Here is a 14,201-nt window from a genome sequence, read left to right on the forward strand (position 1 = left end):
ACTATATTAACTTATCTCACGAATAAATATCCGTAAGACCATCTCACAAAACTTATTCAATAAATAAATAGGCATGCACAAGCACATATATATGTATTTTACAAAATGAAAATATTTTATCTAAAAAATTATAAATAAATCTTTTATGTAAAAAGCTTAGACAAGCAAAATTTCGTATCAAAAGCTATATTTGGTTTAATTTAAAATTTTCCACTTTAATCACCTTTTTGAATATTTCGAAATTTATAATTTTAGCTAAGGTTATATTCATTGGTTGAAAATTTTTTATTTAATAAATTTTTTTCAAATTATGGACAATATAATAAAAATATAATTATTATCTTTAATTAAATTTTCATCTATTTTTAAAAAATATCAGATTACTATATTATTATAAAATAATGAAACGGAAACTCGTTATAATATTAAAAAAAAAAAAACAATTACCATGCAAATTTTTACGTACAAATGTATTTTTTTTTTAAATTATATATTTCTATTTCCTAATATATTTTTTAAAAAAATATTTCATCGTCCGGAGAAATTAGATCAGAGCTGACAGAGCCAACAGTAAGTCTTGCGTTTGTCAAGTATGAAAAGCCCATGCAGCGCTGCCACCACAGAGTAAGCTCTGGCAATTTGTCAAATGCTATTTTCCTCATCATTCCCGCCGAAGCCCAAACGTTACTCCGCCGCCGCGCTCCGCTGTCTCATTGACTGCCTCAGATTCTCTTCATCTACACAGCAACTACGCGATCCTGTAACTGAATCGAAGCTAATTCACCAGCAGCACCTGATTCGGGGTCTCCCTCTCCGCTCAAATCCGGATGTCACCTTCCGAATACTCTCCAATTACCTATCCCACAATGCCCACTCAGATGTTCTCACTGTCCTACGCTATATCTCACCTTCCCGTCCCGAAGTCTTCTTTTGGAACAGCCTCATCAAAAGCAAAGTTTATTTGGGAGATCACAGGAATGCCCTCAGCATGTTTGGTGAAATGCGGGTTCTTGATTGGGTTCCTGATCGATACACTTTTCCTTACATTCTCAAGGCATGTGGGGAACTTTCTTTGCTGGCTACTGGGTCTGCTGTCCACGCGCTTGCGTTTGTTACAGGTCATGTTTGCTCCAATGTCTTTGTGAGCAATGCTGCCGTAGCTATGTTTGGGCGTTGTGGGGCAAGTGACGAGGCGCAGCTGCTGTTTGATGAAATGCTTGACAGAGGGGTGTGTGATGTGATCTCCTGGAATTCGATTATGGGTGTTTATGTTCAGATTGGGGAGTGTACAAGTGCTTTGCTGATGTTGGGAGATATGGTTAAGGATGGTGATTTTAATGCAGATGCAGTTAGTTTGGTGACTGTGCTCCCAGCCTGCGTTTCTGTTAAAGCATGGAGGAGTGGAACTGAAATTCACGGATATTCGATTAGGAGAGGTTTGTTTGAGGATGTGTATGTGGGGAACGCAATTGTTGATATGTATGCAAAGTGTGGATTAATGGACCAGGCAAAGAATGTATTTGATAGGATGGAGGTGAAGGACGTGGTGTCTTGGAATGCACTAGTTACAGGATACTCTCAGATTGGGAGATTTGGTCACGCTTTGGAATTGTTTGAGAGAATGAGGGTGAAAGAGATTGAGTTGAATGTGGTGACATGGAGTGCTGTGATTTCAGGGTATGCGCAGAGAGGACTTGGCTATGAGGCACTTGATGTGTTTAGGGAGATGATGTTTTCTGGATCGCAACCAAATGAAGTTACATTGGTGTCAATATTATCGGGGTGTGCTACAGTGGGCGCATTGGTGCAGGGAAAGGAAATACAATGTTATGTTTTCAAAAACATTTTAAAATATGAAGGTCAGAATCATGGGGACATGATGGTGATCAATAGCATCATAGATTTGCATGCGAAGTGCAAGAACTTCAGAGCAGCACGCAAACTATTCAGTTTGATTGATTGTGAAAATAGAAATGTGGTTACTTGGACAGTCATGATTGGTGGTTGTGCACAACATGGAGACGCCAATGACGCCTTGCAACTTTTTTCTGAAATGTTGAAGGACAAATGTGGCATCGTACCAAACACATTCACTATATCCTGTGCATTGGTGGCTTGTGCACGTCTGGGTGCCCTTAAATTTGGCCAAGAAATCCATGCTTATGTACTGAGGAATTGTTGCAAAGAGGATATGCTATTTGTGTTAAATTGCCTTATTGACATGTATGCAAAATCTGGAAATGTAGATGCCGCTCGAGCTGTTTTTGATGGAATTATTGATAAGAATGTAGTCTCTTGGACATCTATAATGACTGGATATGGAATGCATGGTCGTGGAGAGGAGGCCCTCCAAGTTTTCAGTGGGATGAGAAAAGCTGGTCTACTTGTTGATGGGGTCACTTTCGTGGTTGTGCTATATGCTTGTAGTCACTCTGGAATGGTGGAGAAGGGAATTAATTACTTCAATAAGATGGAGGAGGAATTTCAGGTGGTTCCAGAAGTGGAACACTATGCTTGTGCCGTTGATCTTTTGGGTCGTGCTGGACGCTTGCATGAAGGTTTGAAGCTCATAGAGGAGATGCCAATGGAACCCAATCCAATAGTTTGGGTGGCACTGCTTAGTGGTTGCAGGGTTCATGGGAATGTGGAACTTGCAGAGCATGCAATTAACAAGTTGTTAGAGTTAAACTTCGAGAATGATGGCTTGTATACACTGCTCTCCAACATATATGCCAGTGCTAGGCAGTGGAAAGACGTTGCCAGAATCCGATTGTTGATGAAACGTGGTGGAATCAAGAAGAGACCTGGCTGCAGTTGGGTACAAGGGAAGAAGGGGACAGCAATCTTTCTTGTTGGGGACAAATCCCATCCAATGACTAAAGAGATTTATAATCTACTTGATGATCTGATATTTCGCATCAAAATCTTGGGCTATGTTCCCGATACTAGTTTTGCTCTCCATGATGTAGATGACGAGGAGAAAAGAGATCTTTTACTTGAACATAGCGAAAAATTGGCCCTTGCTTATGGCATTCTGACAACAGGTCCCGGCGTGCCTATTAGGATTACCAAGAACTTGCGTGTCTGCGGTGATTGTCACAAAGCTTTTAGTTACATTTCTAGGATCATTGAACATGAAATAATTTTGAGGGACCCAAGCCGTTTCCACCATTTCAAGAATGGATCCTGCTCCTGCAAAGAATATTGGTGAGGAGGGAATAGTTTCCATCTGAATATTTGTAGAATTGGATATACTGCTTCAGTCGCAAGAGAGGCAGAACACCACAATCTTGGAATTCATTTTCGTAAATATTGTACCGCCAATTTCACAGTGGCACATATTTGTTTCTCTTTTGATGCACAGGGCATGGAAGAACTGAATGTTATGAACTCCATTTTGATTGAACTAAACTCAAACATTCCAACATATGATTATCATCCTTGCCTCTCAAGGTAGGAAGACGCTGTCATGATACTATTACCAGTTCAAGCATTAACGGTGGGTCTAGCGAGACTCATAAACAAGGAAGTAACGGGACATGTGGTCTTCAAATAGTTGAGGCTGGTGACTTGGTTATTTCTGGCCAACTGCTGAGAAACGTGACAACAACTTCAGTGAACAGATTATATTCAATGGGGCAGATTTGGAACTGTTTGTAAAGTGGAGTTGCATGACTGACTAACCTTGCTATTTAGACTTATTCAAATCTGAGATTGCTGTTCTCAGGAAAGTTAGAAATAGGCACCTGGTCTAACATTTGCAATAATGCTTAGATGGACACAAGACGCTTCTTGTCTATGATTGAAAGAAGAAGGGATGATTTTTTGCAGCTAAGATGGCCTCTGCTTTGTCTCTGATTTCGGTTTTTTTTCAAAGACCCATTAAGTTATATCAGCCAATACTCCATCTGGCCTATCCTCACCATCTTCGTCATGTTTGAATTTAGCATTGGTAAGTTTGTTTATGTACATTAAATTTAAATGATTTTGAATCACTGACCGGAGTGTAGTTTGACAATTTAACCGTTCACTATTTGCTGATTGCCTGATTATCATCATTAACGTGATAGTGAAAGTTGTGGTGGATACAAGATAGGAGCTGAGATTAGCGTCTATCAGCTCTAAATTTCCTTAAATTGTATGAAGGGCGTGAAGAAATATTCAATAATTATGTTTTAGTATGTAAGAACTTTACCGTAATTATCAGATCAAACTCTTTGTGCTGAATTTTCTATGTTCATTCTCTTTCCTGTGTTGGCCAAGTAGCAATGGGACCTGTGGCAATAAAGAGGGAGAGGAGAATGCGGGTAGAGTTCTCAATCAGAGGGCACAGAAATTAGGCTGTGTATGGAAACAAATATATCAAATGGGAGCAGAAAAATTGAAGGGAATGAGTCTAACTTTGTTTATGGTGAAGAGTTTCTTTCTTAATTTCGAGGCATATGGATTTAAAAGTTCGATCCCAATGAATGTTACGCCAACAACATACCACTGTTTGGTTTATGAAGAAGGAATGCCATCTGTGATTGAATATATATAAAATATGGGGAAGGTAATGCCTTTGCCGATCCTTTAGCTACTGAAGTTGTTGAGAACAGATGGGTTCAACTCTGACTGAATATAAGTTTAATACACACGTTAGAGAGCTCTGCAAGATGGATAAAATTGGCTACCTTATTTACTTACTTCTCATAATCTTGTATAGTTGTTTTTGTGATGTTCAATACGACAACACCTTATTAGCTTAGTTTTCGTACTTTTTAGGTGGCTCGTGTAATTCTCAATTATCTTGGCCCAGTCCCCCTCCCTTGTATGTTTTTATTCTTTAGCCGACATTTAGCCCAAAAAAATGATCAAAAACTTATTTAGAGTTCATATCTGGTATGCAAGCAAATATAACCACTTGATGATGGAGTGTATCACGCATGTGAAGGGGCGACACTAAACAAAGGGTTCAACCGCGCATTAGGGACCTTTTCTGCTGGAGCACTATCGCTGGGCATTGCAGAATTATCTAAGATGGCCGGACAATTCCAAGAAGTGGTGGTGGTCGTCAACATTTTCTTTGGTGGTATAAGATTCCCTCCTTGGATTTAACATTGTCGATCCAATTCGATATTATGATTTGATTTTCTTGGAGCGTCTGAATCCCAATTGATTGGTGTTTTGCTTTTTTTCTGAGTATTAGGCTCATTTGCTAGTTATTTGAAGTTGCACCCTGCCATGAAGCAGTGTGAATATGGATTCCGGATGTTCTTGCTGACATTTTGCATTGTGCTGGTATCGGGATCTTCTCATTTTGTTTGAACAGCTGTTTCTAGGCTGCTGTTTATCGCTCTTGGTGCCGGTGTTTGTTTGATCATAAATGTTTGTATTTACCCCATTTGGGCTGGTGAGGTTTTGCTTGAATTGAAAAAATTTCAAGGGGGTCACTAGCTCTTTGGAAGGTGAATATCTGTTTTCTTTTCTGTTTTTAAATTCATGGTTATTTTTTCCCATATTACATTAAATTATGTTGGCCAAAATGTATTCTAAATCGATAACTTGAGTCCTTGTTCAGGATGTATCAGTATGTACTTGCAGTGTGTTGAATACACCAGAATACCTGCAAAGATTCTTCTCTACCAGGCTTCTGACGATCCCCTGTACAAAGTATATAGAGCTGCAGTTGAGTCCACAAGCCAAGAGGAGTCCCTGGTATTCAATATTCTCTAATGTTTTACACTTATCGAAGAATACCTATCAAAGAAATGAGAACTTTAGTTCCATTAGAACTTTCTTTCTGCAGCTAGATTTTGCTGTATGGGAACCACCCCATGGTCGTTACAGAATGTTCAATTATCCTTGGAATGAATATGTTAAAGTTAGTGGTGCTCTAAGGCATTGTGCATTCATGGTTATGGCAATGCATGGGTGCATACTTTCAGAAATACAAGTTTTTGTGAAATGTTTCATTCTATGCAGCTGCAACATTAGCATTCTCACTCATGGCATGCTAAAAGGATAGATGTTGCATTTAATCCATTTGCCATACATATGCATGGGATTTGCCCAGACTCTACCCGTGCATACATAAGACAGGATCTTACATTCAGCAGATGCAAGTCATTAACCTGACCTCGGAAAATTACACTAAACTAAAAGTGAAAATAACTTCAAGTAATAAGAATAAAATATCCGGCAGCATCCTTTGCATGTGAATGTGCTTTCCTCTTCAGCTGAAGATTACAGGTTTACCTGTCTGTGCTAGTTTGCGCAACAAGGGTATTCTTCGAATTGAGCTGGCTCGTATTTTCAACAAAAAAATCTGTCGAGCTGGCTCATCAGTCTGTCGAGCCAACTCGACATGAGCTCAGTTTAGCTTGAGTTGATGCTCGCGAGTTCAAGCTTGAACTCAACTTAAGCTATCCAAAAGCTATGTACCTAACTTCCGGGCTTAAAATAATGTTTCAAATATTTTTACATTTTAATAACAACAAGGGTATTCTTCGAATTGAGCTGGCTCGTATTTTCAACAAAAAAATATGTCGAGCTGGCTCATCAGTCTGTCAAGCCAACTCGACATGAGCTCAGTTTAGCTTGAGTTGATGCTCGTGAGTTCAAGCTTGAACTCAACTTAAGCTATCCAAAAGCTATGTACCTAACTTCCGGGCTTAAAATAATGTTTCAAATATTTTTACATTTTAATATCAAAATAAAATTATATATATGCATATATATTATTTTATAAAAAATTAATTGTTGATTTTACATTGAAAATTGATTAACAAGTCATTATGTCAAGGACTCACCCAGTCGAACTTGTAACACGAACTTGTGAACTTGTTCTCAACTTGATCCCAAGCTCATCTGTGAGCCAGCTCGCAACTCGTATTTGAGCTTTCAATTCTTTACTTTGAGATTGATGAGCTGAAGCTTTAGCAGGACCTGATTGTTTTTTAATCCAGCTACCTAATCGTGAAATTTTAGAAGCATGATTTGTTTATATTCCTAATGTGTCCCCTAAATGGACTAGATATTTTGAATAAACACGGAAAGCCATAAAATAGAGTTGGATTGATTCCTAAACTCCACTCCAATCCCTCAATGAAATTAAGTATGGTAAATAGTAGAATACCTCTGATAGAGAATGAGAGAACCATGCAACTGATTCTGTTAATGGGTGGACTGAATCTCTTTTCTTCTCACATTTATATCAAGGATGATTGCATGCATCTAACCAAATATGTCTTGGTTCTATTTATGTATCTTACTATGATTTGAGGCTCTTGAACCCAATTTGTTAACAACTTTAACATCCTGAAGCTTGTGAATAGAAATTCTCATTGCTCGATATCATGTCTAACCAAGTGGTTGCCGTGGTACCTAACAGTACTATATATTCCTGTTTGTAGCAAAGAATGCGCTTTATGCATTTGTTTGGTTGCCATCAGAAGTTATAATATAATCCGCTAGTGGGCGTCATTTATGATTCATCACTAAAAAGATTTATGTATCATAACCTGCCTGATCTATGAAACTTGAAACTCCAAAAAGAGTGGAGTCCATTTCTTTTTACATATATGTTCTCTTTTGTAGGCATCACTTGAATTAAGGCAGGTTTTTAAGAACGGAATTCATAGAGTTGGGACTGAAGGAACTAAAGTGTTATGATTGCTCGGTGAAAAAGTAGAGAAGATGGAAAAACTAAATCCGGGAGACCTGCTCCAGGATGTTCATGATGCTGCAGAGGATTTGCAGCTGATGATTGACCAAAAATCTTATCATTTGGTTAATGCAGAGAGTTGGGAAATCAAGAAGCGTCCGAAGAAATTCGCCGATCCTGAACAACTACAAGATCTCAAAGATAATGAAAACAAGCAACCACTTGTGATAAATTCGCTTAGTGGATCAATGACCAATCTAAAAGCACCTCCACCTTCACTGAACTGTGATCCGCAGAATCCAAACGTGGCTCTCAACATCTATGCATCACAATGGGGTTCTGATGAAGATATTCTAAGACAGCAGACAATGTGGCCTTCTCGGCTCTCCCTCATTGGTGATATGCATTTGAATGAGCGTGAGATAAGGACGTGCTTTAGTGCTAGTGCATTGTCGCTTGCAACATTTACTTCTTTGTTGATCGAGTTTGTTGCCAGGCTTCAGAATCTTGTGAATTCATTTGAAGAACTATGCGAGAAGGTGAAATTCAAGGATCCGGTATAGTCAACAGAACTGAAAGCTGATGTTGGTTTCTGGAGTCAGTTACTCAAGTGCATGTGCTGCAATGACTATTAACACATCCGAGTTTACGTCACTGACAACGGTTAAAATCTCACTCCTGGATTTCTATTTATATTATATACTGCAGGATGATGCGTTGAAGCAGTCTGTTATTCTCGTGGATTAGTCCGAGGAACAGGAAACATGAAGCGATAGCGAATGTATAGTTTGAATCTAAGCACCAAAGAACACTTGCAACATGTATACACATGATAAGAAAAGACCAACCATCTAGAGGTATTTGGAGAATCTAACTGCCCCCCGGTACATGCTTTTATTGCCAAAGTATCACTCGGAGACATTTTTTTTCTTTTTTTCGCGTTGCTAAATTTTTCTGCGATGTGAACCAAATACGGGAAGTGGGAACTAGGGACTGGACTGGAGAAACCAACTGCTCTGGTTCGGTCTAGCAACTCCTGAGGGCCGAGCTCGTTCAACAGGACTACTCATGCAAACAGGGGTTATTTGTGGGTGAAATTTGAATTTTTTATATATCTTTTTCCAACTAATCTAGTCTAACTTTATTAGAATGGGCCATTTTGGAAGTTATTTAGGGTCAGATTAGGTATTTGGATGATATTTAATTTCAAGATTTGACAATTGATTATAGAAAATAATGATGATTTAAAGAAAATTCAGTTTAGTGCTGAATGAATGAACTACTATTTTCTTAGCATAATTTTTTAGTAAAAACATCGTAGTAGTTCAATTTCATGATATGCTTATACATTTGCAAATTTATTTTAAAAAATTTCATGAAATAATAGTAATTCTCCAGAAATTTCACCTCATACAAGTCTCACATTTTTTTATCGAGCATAGCTGAAGCGAGAAAGATTTGTGATAGTTGAAGATCAATGATCGAATTAATCTGATTTGTATTCTAATTTTTTTTACCAAAAAAAAAAATTTTAAAAAAATTTACCAACGACCATACAGTAATCACCAACTATTTAATCATGTATCATTTTTATTATGCTTATTTTCTTATTTATGTGTTTTTTTTAAAAAAAAATACAAAGTTATTAGATAGAATAAAAAATTAATATTTCAATTATATCTACAACACCATTGTACATGTTCTAAAAATGAATTGAGTTGAGTGAGATACTATTTATCTTTATAAATTTGAGTTTGAGCTAACAATGTCATAGAGTTGGTTCAAAATGGTAAGCTCGAGATTGATTCAAATTAATGTTTGAAAATAAACTCAATTTATTCTGTTTCAATTTGAATATCAACCTCTGCCAAACAAATATTCACTTTATTATTAATAAGAATATGTTCACTTTGTGGATTAGAACTTTCTCGAGCAAATTACATTAACAGTGTCTGAAAGATTGTGTGTGTGTGTGTATACATTATTCTGACTGAGTACGTGGATCCCCTCCCCTCGATTTTAATTTAATTTAATTTAATTCAATATTTTTCTGACTTCTGTATCCATCCATTTTCCCGATTCCCCATAATACCCAAATTCCCATTCACCGTCATACTCCGATGGGAGAATCGCCGGATGATCGAGATGTCGGTGACCAGGTTTCCAGGCTGCTAGAAGAAGCCAAGGAGTTGCAGGACTTAGCGGCGTCCCTCATATCCCGTACCTCCCGCGAAGAAGACGCGCTCCGCCAGCGCGTTGCGTCACTCGACTCCCACATCGGTTCCCTGCGTTCCTCTCTTCGAAGCTCCAAACACGCCGAAAAAGTGTGTGCTCGGCTTAAAACTTGACAATCTCTGCGCATGCACAATATACTGATGTTATACTGTTATTAATATGTTTTTAGTGGAAAAAAAATTTCACCTTGATTTCACAGCGATGTTGAAAAGGGGAGAACCATTTGATTTTCTATTTTCGTGGTGCTCAATTACGATACGAATTTATGAAGACGGGTGCTTTATCCGTGCCTGAGGAAATATAGTTTATTCTTTGATGCCTTTACCCACCAAATGAATCGTATTTGTATACGCATGCTTTCCGCTGATTTTTTCATTATTTTTGTCAAGCTGGAGGAAGATTTGGTTAGAGCGAGATATGTCCTGAGCGAAGGAGACGCAGCTGCATTTATCCCGACCAAATCTCATGGTGGGATTCTATTGATTTTGTGTTGGTAGAGAGTTTATTCTACATATGAAATCTGTTGTGATGGTATTTATTTGTCACTCTGTGGATATAGGGAGCTTTTTAAGGATGTTTCTTGGTCCTGTTAATGTGCGGGCGAACAGAAAGGATGTGCAACAGAAAGTGAAAGAGGAATACAACAAGTTCAGAGTATGCTTCATCTTAACATATTTCAAGCCAACTTACGGTTCGAGCATATGCTTCCCTAATTTCCCTCGTTGGTATCCGCCATGCTTTTTGTTTATTAGTTTTAATTCTGTTAATTTCACTAAGGGAATTATTCATATAGCTTGAGGTGGTTGATTGTCTTGAGCTTTGTAAATCTTCTTAGCCATTTAATGGAGAAGCAATCTTGCCTATCTGGTTTATTTTTAGCATGACTCGTATCTCATGGCAGGATAGAACAACGTGCTTGTTCCTTTTTTTGCCATCACTGCTGCTGACGTTAAGGTCATGGATTTGGGATGGATGTTTGCCTGCACTGCCAGTTCAGCTTTACCAGGTATATCATGTGTGTTTTCTTTTACATATCATTGATGCGAAGTTCACTTAAATGTAGCCTACTCAATTTCTGTCATCCAGGCATGGTTGCTGTATCTCTACACAAGTTTGGCATTGAGAGAAAATATTTTGAGAGTTAATGGAAGCGGCATACGCCCATGGTAATTGACATGGTTCATACATTTTCAGTTTTGATTGATATAGTTTCCAAAATCATGTTTGGCCCTTGGACCCTTTACATGTAATGCTTTCTTTTTCACCTATTTTTTTCTATGTTAATACTTGTGAACTCAAGTTTTTCCTTAGAATCATAAAACCTTTGTTTCTATTGTTCTGTTTTTTGTTTATTGTCGTGGCAGATTTTGATGTCAAGGTTTATGTGGTTCCAGTGTTGAATCAAATATGTAATTCTTTGATATAAGAGTGAGCTTGATGATAATATGGAAGCCGAATCTATGTAATTTTAAGCTTCCTACAAGAGCAGCACAACTTTCAAGAAAAAGAATATTGTTGCTCACCCACATTTCTTCCTTTGTATAGAGATTATATTATTCTAGTTCTGATGGATAAAATTTATCCACATTAGTTCGAAACACCGATTGTAACTGAATGAAGGAAAAGTCTACATCTAATCACCTTTGGATGGTGGAGTACCCTTTGAGCTAGCGGTGAAAGCAAATGTGCACCATTATTACTTTTCCATCAGTTAGTATGCGGATAATTTTTGTTATGAGGATATCAGTTTTCGTCTATTAAATTGTGTCTGTGACCTTCATTGACAACTGAAGATCTTACCACATATCAGGTTGCATTCCTTAAAAATTTGCTTTATCCCAAATCCAACCACTAATCATCTGTCTGACTTATGAATAAGTGTTTGGATTAGTCTTTCTTGTAGAAATTTTGTTTTGTTTAACTCTGAATGAAAGGGGATCGATAATTTGCCACCATTTTCTTTTTTTGTTTCATTTGATGGTCAAAGCTGGATATTATATTCAGCATTGGTAGGAATAGTCCTTCCTTATACCATAACTGTGCTCTTTATAAAATAGACCAGGTAACGAAGTTTTATTATCTTGAATTCCATTTGTATGTATCTTTCCCATGGAGCCATTGCTGGACAATTGTGATGATAATCAAATTTAAAACAAAAATTAAAGTACATCATTTTTAATTTTTTTGAGTAGTATGTCTTATTTGAGTTGTTTGACTTCTTCTATAAGCTCGAACAAGATACTTTATGGTCATCCGGCCGATCTTTCTCCAAAATTTCTGGGATAAACTTTCAACTGGGATGTTTGCTGTCTCAGCTTTATGTAGAATCTTTTTTAATTTTATTTTCCAAGGCTGAGATTCTCGGACATTCACAGTATTAGATACTTTCATTGGTGATGAATTTACTCATGCAGGTGGATTAAACATCACTATTATGCTATGGCAATGGCTCTCATAAGTCTTACATGGGAGATAGAGAGAGGACCTGATTGTTCCCAAAAACAGGTATTTATGCATTTGCCAACATTTCACTTCCTGACAAAAATACAAGCACTGATCCACTAACTCAATAATCAATATTAACGTGTGTACCTGGCTTAGTGCCATTAGCTGTTTTCTTCTCTTTTTCCCCTTTTTCTGCTATAAAAGATAATTGAAAATACCTATTGTAGAGAGGTGTACAACTGTTTTTGAAATGGGCAATTATGCAAGGAGTCTCCATGATTCTTCAGAACAGATATCAAAGGCAGAGACTGTACACGCGTATTGCACTTGGCAAGGTAAATTCATACATGTTTTCCTTGACAAGTAGTTTTTGTGCTCCACTAGTCAATTCTCTCGTTTCCCGTCCCTTGGAGTTTCAGTTAAAAAATTTATACATCTTTATAGTGCCCATATAGGGATTTCAGCATGGACTGGCACCTTCAGCCCTGCTATTCCCCACATGCATGCAGACACACTCAAGCACACCTATAGAAATGCACAGCTACTAAATGTCTTCCTCCACTCGAAGTTCAACTTTTTCTTGCAATGACTGACCAGTTTCCACTCAAGTTCATTGTCAAAATTTTGTCGCAATGACTGACAAGTTATCAATCAAATCTATGGTTTTGTAAATTTGAAATAAGTTTTATTTAGACTTTGATTTGTTGAAAAACTTATATTTTAGAAGACAAAGCTGAGAACTTATTTTTGTTAAATGATGTTATTTGTTAAATAATAATGTCTAATAATTATGCGAGTTTGCTGGGTTTCAAATACTTGCCAGTGGATTGACAGGGAAGGAATTTGATCGTGAGAAATGTTAATACTTGAATATGTGCCAAAGCTATTGCAACATATTCGTCATATGAAAAAATTAGGCTGATTGACTTGGACTCCTCCCTTGAACCAATTTTAGTGATCTTTCATTTTCGCCGTACATTTTTCGGTGGATATTTTTACCGTGCAGGCCAGAAGAATGGATGTTGTTTGGGGAGAAACTGCTGGGGTGGAGGGTCAATTATTGTTGCTATTTCCTGTCCTCTTTACTTTGCAGGTATCCCATATTTAAGTTCGGTTTATCATAAAAGCTTGAATGTTGAATATTGTTCTTGAATAAACTCCTCCTTTGGAAAATGTGCTTTTTCTGAAGAGAGCATCCTTTGCTGTGACTACCACCAAAAAGCTGATCTGAATGATAACGTTATGTTCTGTTTTCAGGGTTTTGAGGCCTATCTGGGGGTCTTATTGCTTAAAACTGCACTTGGTGGTTTTACTTCCGAGTGGCAGGTAAAGTTACCGGGTTATTTTTTTTACCTGCAATTTGCTGTTTGCTTATTCATTTTATTTTGTTGTTAAAAAAAAGGGTAATAAGAACTATTATGAATTATTGATTTATTGTTACTTAAATGTATGTGATCAAATCTGCCTACTAAGGTACTAAAATAGTCCGTCTATATCAGGTAGTTACCAGTGGGATTCTTCTCATAATCATGGCTGCTGGGAATTTCGCAAACACAGTGCAGACCCTCGTAACAAAATCCCGTGTGAAGGCGAAAATGAAGAGAGGAAAAAGCAGGCAAGACTTGAACCAGGGATTTGATGACAAGCTTAGCGATTGAGTATATTGCTCTCATATTAATAAGGTGGGATATGTCCGACGATGGTTTGATGACATATTTAGTGGTTATAATTTTGCAGTCTGACAACTTAACGTTTACAGTAGGATTTTGATAGATTTCTTGATATGAATATTGTGATTTTAGTTACAGTAACGAACATCTTACCCTTCCGCCAAAATGGTATAAATTCCATCTATCATGATCTGATTTTCATGCCA

General features: G+C 37.4%; 2 protein-coding genes and 1 pseudogene across 2 annotated transcripts; all 3 read left to right on the top strand.

The window, feature by feature from the left end:
- The first annotated feature begins 545 nt into the window (after positions 1-545).
- LOC142532559 (pentatricopeptide repeat-containing protein At5g16860-like) lies at positions 546-4,860 on the top strand. Its single transcript, XM_075638853.1, has 2 exons — positions 546-3,952; positions 4,765-4,860. The coding sequence occupies exon 1, from the start codon at positions 647-649 to the stop codon at positions 3,209-3,211; it is 2,565 nt and encodes an 854-aa protein (XP_075494968.1). The 5' UTR covers positions 546-646; the 3' UTR covers positions 3,212-3,952; positions 4,765-4,860.
- LOC142532462 (aluminum-activated malate transporter 4-like) lies at positions 3,825-8,392 on the top strand (annotated as a pseudogene).
- A 1,235-nt stretch (positions 8,393-9,627) lies between these two features.
- LOC142532927 (uncharacterized) lies at positions 9,628-14,201 on the top strand. Its single transcript, XM_075639476.1, has 10 exons — positions 9,628-9,969; positions 10,270-10,348; positions 10,440-10,534; positions 10,782-10,886; positions 10,967-11,046; positions 12,295-12,385; positions 12,553-12,660; positions 13,332-13,418; positions 13,583-13,651; positions 13,825-14,201. Exons 1-10 carry the CDS (start codon positions 9,766-9,768, stop codon positions 13,981-13,983), a joined length of 1,077 nt encoding a protein of 358 aa, XP_075495591.1. The 5' UTR covers positions 9,628-9,765; the 3' UTR covers positions 13,984-14,201.

Source organism: Primulina tabacum, chromosome 18, assembly GCF_025594145.1.
Source record: "Primulina tabacum isolate GXHZ01 chromosome 18, ASM2559414v2, whole genome shotgun sequence".
NCBI classification, from domain to species: Eukaryota; Viridiplantae; Streptophyta; class Magnoliopsida; order Lamiales; family Gesneriaceae; genus Primulina; species Primulina tabacum.

Coding starts and splice junctions, on each gene's coding strand:
- LOC142532927 (XM_075639476.1), top strand. CDS start 9,766: ATGGGAGAATCGCCGGATGATCGAGATGTCGGTGACCAGGTTTCCAGG. Junction 10,349..10,439: donor TATCCCGACCAAATCTCATG/GTGGGATTCTAT, acceptor CTGTGGATATAG/GGAGCTTTTTAAGGATGTTT. Junction 13,419..13,582: donor CTGTCCTCTTTACTTTGCAG/GTATCCCATATT, acceptor TTCTGTTTTCAG/GGTTTTGAGGCCTATCTGGG.
- LOC142532559 (XM_075638853.1), top strand. CDS start 647: ATGCTATTTTCCTCATCATTCCCGCCGAAGCCCAAACGTTACTCCGCC.